The 3,748-nt window shown below is 53.3% G+C and overlaps 1 protein-coding gene across 1 annotated transcript; it reads left to right on the top strand.

The window, feature by feature from the left end:
* Window positions 1-626: 626 nt before the first annotated feature.
* On the top strand, window positions 627-2,762 carry ZBTB39 (zinc finger and BTB domain containing 39; the record flags this gene model as incomplete). The annotated part of the gene is made up of 1 exon (XM_082849588.1): window positions 627-2,762. The coding sequence occupies one exon, from the start codon at window positions 627-629 to the stop codon at window positions 2,760-2,762; it is 2,136 nt and encodes a 711-aa protein (XP_082705714.1).
* Between the last annotated feature and the right edge of the window lie 986 nt (window positions 2,763-3,748).

Here is a 3,748-nt window from a genome sequence, read left to right as displayed (position 1 = left end):
AGATTTTTTTACGGCCTGAACGATCACAGCAATGATAGGAAACTAAAGGGTAGAGCATCCTTATCTTGTCCCCAACAGCTAATGGAGCTTGATAATTGTGTTCAAGTATGTATATGGCATTTGGCATCATAAGCGAAGAGAATATACTCAGTGAGATAGGAAAGCCTGGATTCAGGAAGAAATTAGGCATTTAATATGAGAAAAATTAGCACCAGTTGCTCTGGTAATGATGTATAAGATTGTGTCGAGAGGATGCTTCTGGCTTGGCTTTAAGGCACTACCTTCTGTCCACCCAGGCCTACAGCTTCTCTTACTCTTAAAGACCAACCCATCAGATTTTTTTCAATAGTTTTGGATTTTGTTGTGACAACTCTTGTCTTTGGGAGTATGCAGGGAGAGAGGTCACTGCCCTGTCACTTTTGCTGTCCTTGCCCCGAGCAGAATGGAGCAGGTGTCTGTCCATTCACTCTTGCTCTCCGCCCAGGGCTTGGAAACGTGCAGACTGGTGGCATTTCGTCCTGCAGAACTCCTCACTGGCAGGGGTGTGTTTGGCCATCCACCTTTTCCTTTTGCTGTCCACAGATTAACCGTGCTGATAGGGAGGCAACGTCATAGGAGCTGCTAAGATGGGCATGAGGATCAAACTGCAAAGCACCAACCACCCCAACAACCTGCTGAAGGAACTCAACAAGTGCCGGCTCTCCGAGACCATGTGTGATGTCACCATCGTAGTGGGGAGCCGCTCCTTCCCAGCCCACAAAGCCGTGCTGGCCTGCGCAGCTGGCTACTTCCAGAACCTCTTCCTGAACACTGGGCTTGATGCTGCCAGGACCTATGTGGTAGACTTCATCACCCCCGCCAACTTTGAGAAGATTCTGAGCTTTGTCTACACGTCAGAGCTCTTCACGGACCTGATCAACGTTGGGGTCATTTATGAGGTAGCTGAGCGACTGGGTATGGAGGATCTCCTCCGGGCCTGTCACTCCACCTTTCCTGACCTGGAGAGCACTGCTGTGGCCAAGCCCCTGAACAGCACCAGTGAGAGCCACTCCAGTACCCTGAGTTGTAGCTCAGCAGAACCAGCCCATCCCCTTGGAGAACTCAAGGGTGGGGGGGAGCACTTTGGTCCTGATCGAAACTATGCGTTGCCTAGTGATGCTGGAGGAAACTATAAAGAGGAAGAGAGAAACATTACCAGTGACACTAACCATAGCCTGCCTCTGCCGCAGCAGCCACTGCCGCCAAAGACAGAAGACCATGATGCCCCTGCTCCGTTCACGTCCGTTCCCAGTGTGGTGACCCAGCCAGTCCTAGGCGCTGTCGGCATGGGCGTCCAAACCAGCACAAGGTCCTGCCAGCCATACAAAGTCCAGAGCAATGGAGACTTCAGTAAAAACAGTTTCTTCACCCCCGACAATGCCATAGACATCACCACTGGGACCAACTCCTGTCTGAGCAATAGCGACCACTCCAAAGACCCGAGCTGTGGGCAGATGGATGAGCTCCAGCTGGAGGACCTGGGGGATGAAGACTTGCAGTTTGAAGACCCCACCGAGGAGATAGGCACGGCCGAGGAGGTGATTGAGTTGAGTGATGACAGTGAGGACGAGCTGACTTTTGGAGAGAGTGACAGCCGAGAGAATAAGGCCATGCCCTGCCAGGTATGCAAGAAAGTTCTAGAGCCCAACATTCAACTGATCCGACAGCATGCTCGGGACCATGTGGACCTGCTGACCGGCAACTGCAAGGTCTGTGAGACCCACTTCCAGGACCGAAACTCCCGGGTGACCCATGTTCTGTCCCACATTGGTATTTTCCTCTTCTCCTGCGACATGTGTGAAACTAAGTTCTTTACCCAGTGGCAGCTGACCCTCCACCGACGGGATGGAATATTTGAGAACAACATCATCGTCCACCCCAACGACCCCCTGCCTGGGAAGCTGGGTCTCTTTTCAGGGGCAGCCTCCGCAGAGCTGCAGTGTGCTGCCTGCGGGAAGGCATTGGCCAAAGATTTCCACGTGGTCCGGGGCCACATCCTTGACCATCTGAACCTGAAAGGCCAGGCCTGCAGCGTCTGTGACCAGCGCCACCTTAACCTCTGCAGCCTCATGTGGCACACACTCTCCCATCTCGGTATCTCAGTCTTCTCCTGCTCTGTCTGTGCGAACAGCTTTGTGGACTGGCCTCTCCTGGAGAAGCACATGGCTGTGCACCAAAGCCTGGAAGACGCCCTCTTCCACTGTCACTTGTGCAGCCAGAGCTTCAAGTCGGAGGCTGCCTATCGCTACCACGTCAGCCAGCACAAATGCAACAGTGGCCTTGACGCACGGCCTGGTTTGGGGCTACAGCACCCAGCTCTCCAGAAGCGGAAGCTGCCGGCTGAGGAGTTCCTGAATGAGGAGCTGGTGCTGCAGGGCCAACCCGGGAATAGCAAGTATAGCTGCAAGGTGTGTGGCAAAAGGTTTGCCCACACGAGTGAGTTCAACTACCACCGGCGGATCCACACGGGCGAGAAGCCGTACCAGTGTAAGGTGTGCCACAAGTTCTTCCGAGGCCGCTCGACCATCAAATGCCACCTGAAGACGCACTCGGGGGCCCTCATGTATCGCTGCACGGTCTGTGGCCACTACAGCTCCACCCTTAACCTCATGAGCAAGCACGTCGGCGTGCACAAAGGCAGCCTCCCGCCCGACTTCACCATTGAGCAGACCTTCATGTACATTATCCATTCCAAAGAGGCCGAAAAGAACCTGGACAGCTGACTGGGTCCCAGCAGAGCCAGGGGGAGCTCCCAGGCAGCAGCCAGGACGTTGGTTTTCTAATGGCTGTTGGTCCCTCCCCAGCTGAAGTTACAGTTTTGCCTTGCTAGGAGTTCTGTTCTGTCCTGTGTTGAAAGAAGAAGAAAGAAGAAATAGCACATGAACACTGTTACTGTTTTTGAGAACAACGGCCCTATATCATGTTTACCTCCTTACCTGTTCTTGCCCATGGAGGGCTGTGTTTTTGATTCTTTTGAGGCTGGTTTTGGGATCTCGTCAGGCAGTTGGTGTCAACTAGATCCCCTTCCCCAGCCGCTCGAGTTTTAGTTTACTGATAGGTTTTATGCTGCTAAGAATCCAACCAACAGCCTCACTGAACAGAGGAGGTGGAGAGAGGTTTTCACCGTGGGTATTACTGCCAGACCTCCAGCCGGGACAACCAGCTATGAGAGAGATTTTGGGAATGTGGTCATTCAGAAAAGACTGGTCAGCAGGGCAGCTCACCTCAGGTGCCAGTCCCAGCCCTCAGCAGGGGAAAGGGGTCAGGGATGGAGGGTCCTGCTTGCTCCATGGCTCGAATCTGCTGATTGGACAGTAAAATCTCTTGGCAGCTAGATCCAAACTGGAGACAAAGCGTTCTGTGTAGGTCAGAAGGCTTTGGGATGAATCCTTGCCAGCCAGAAGAGGTGTCCTGCAGTGCCGCCGGAAGTGGCAGCCTGGATGGACAGGAAGGGAGGTTTTCTCTTTTCTCCTCAATTCCAAAGAAACACAATTTTATGGAGTGATGGCCCGGGACGTCAGGCCTTCCCTGTGGGCAGAAAGGACAGGGAGCCGCTTTGATGTAATCCTCTGTCATCTGGCCACGTCCATCGACCTTGAGTTTCCTGGTGGAGAGGTGGGGATGTCTCTGAAGCAGCAGCCTTGCCTTAATTTACATCCAGTCTCCCACCTAGAAGTGTGTTTGGCCTATAGCGTAGATGAGAAGACCC

Source organism: Leucopleurus acutus (genome assembly GCF_964270905.1).
Source record: "Leucopleurus acutus genome assembly, chromosome: 11".
Taxonomy (NCBI): Eukaryota; Metazoa; Chordata; class Mammalia; order Artiodactyla; family Delphinidae; genus Leucopleurus; species Leucopleurus acutus.
This window is presented reverse-complemented; position numbering and strand designations above follow the sequence as displayed.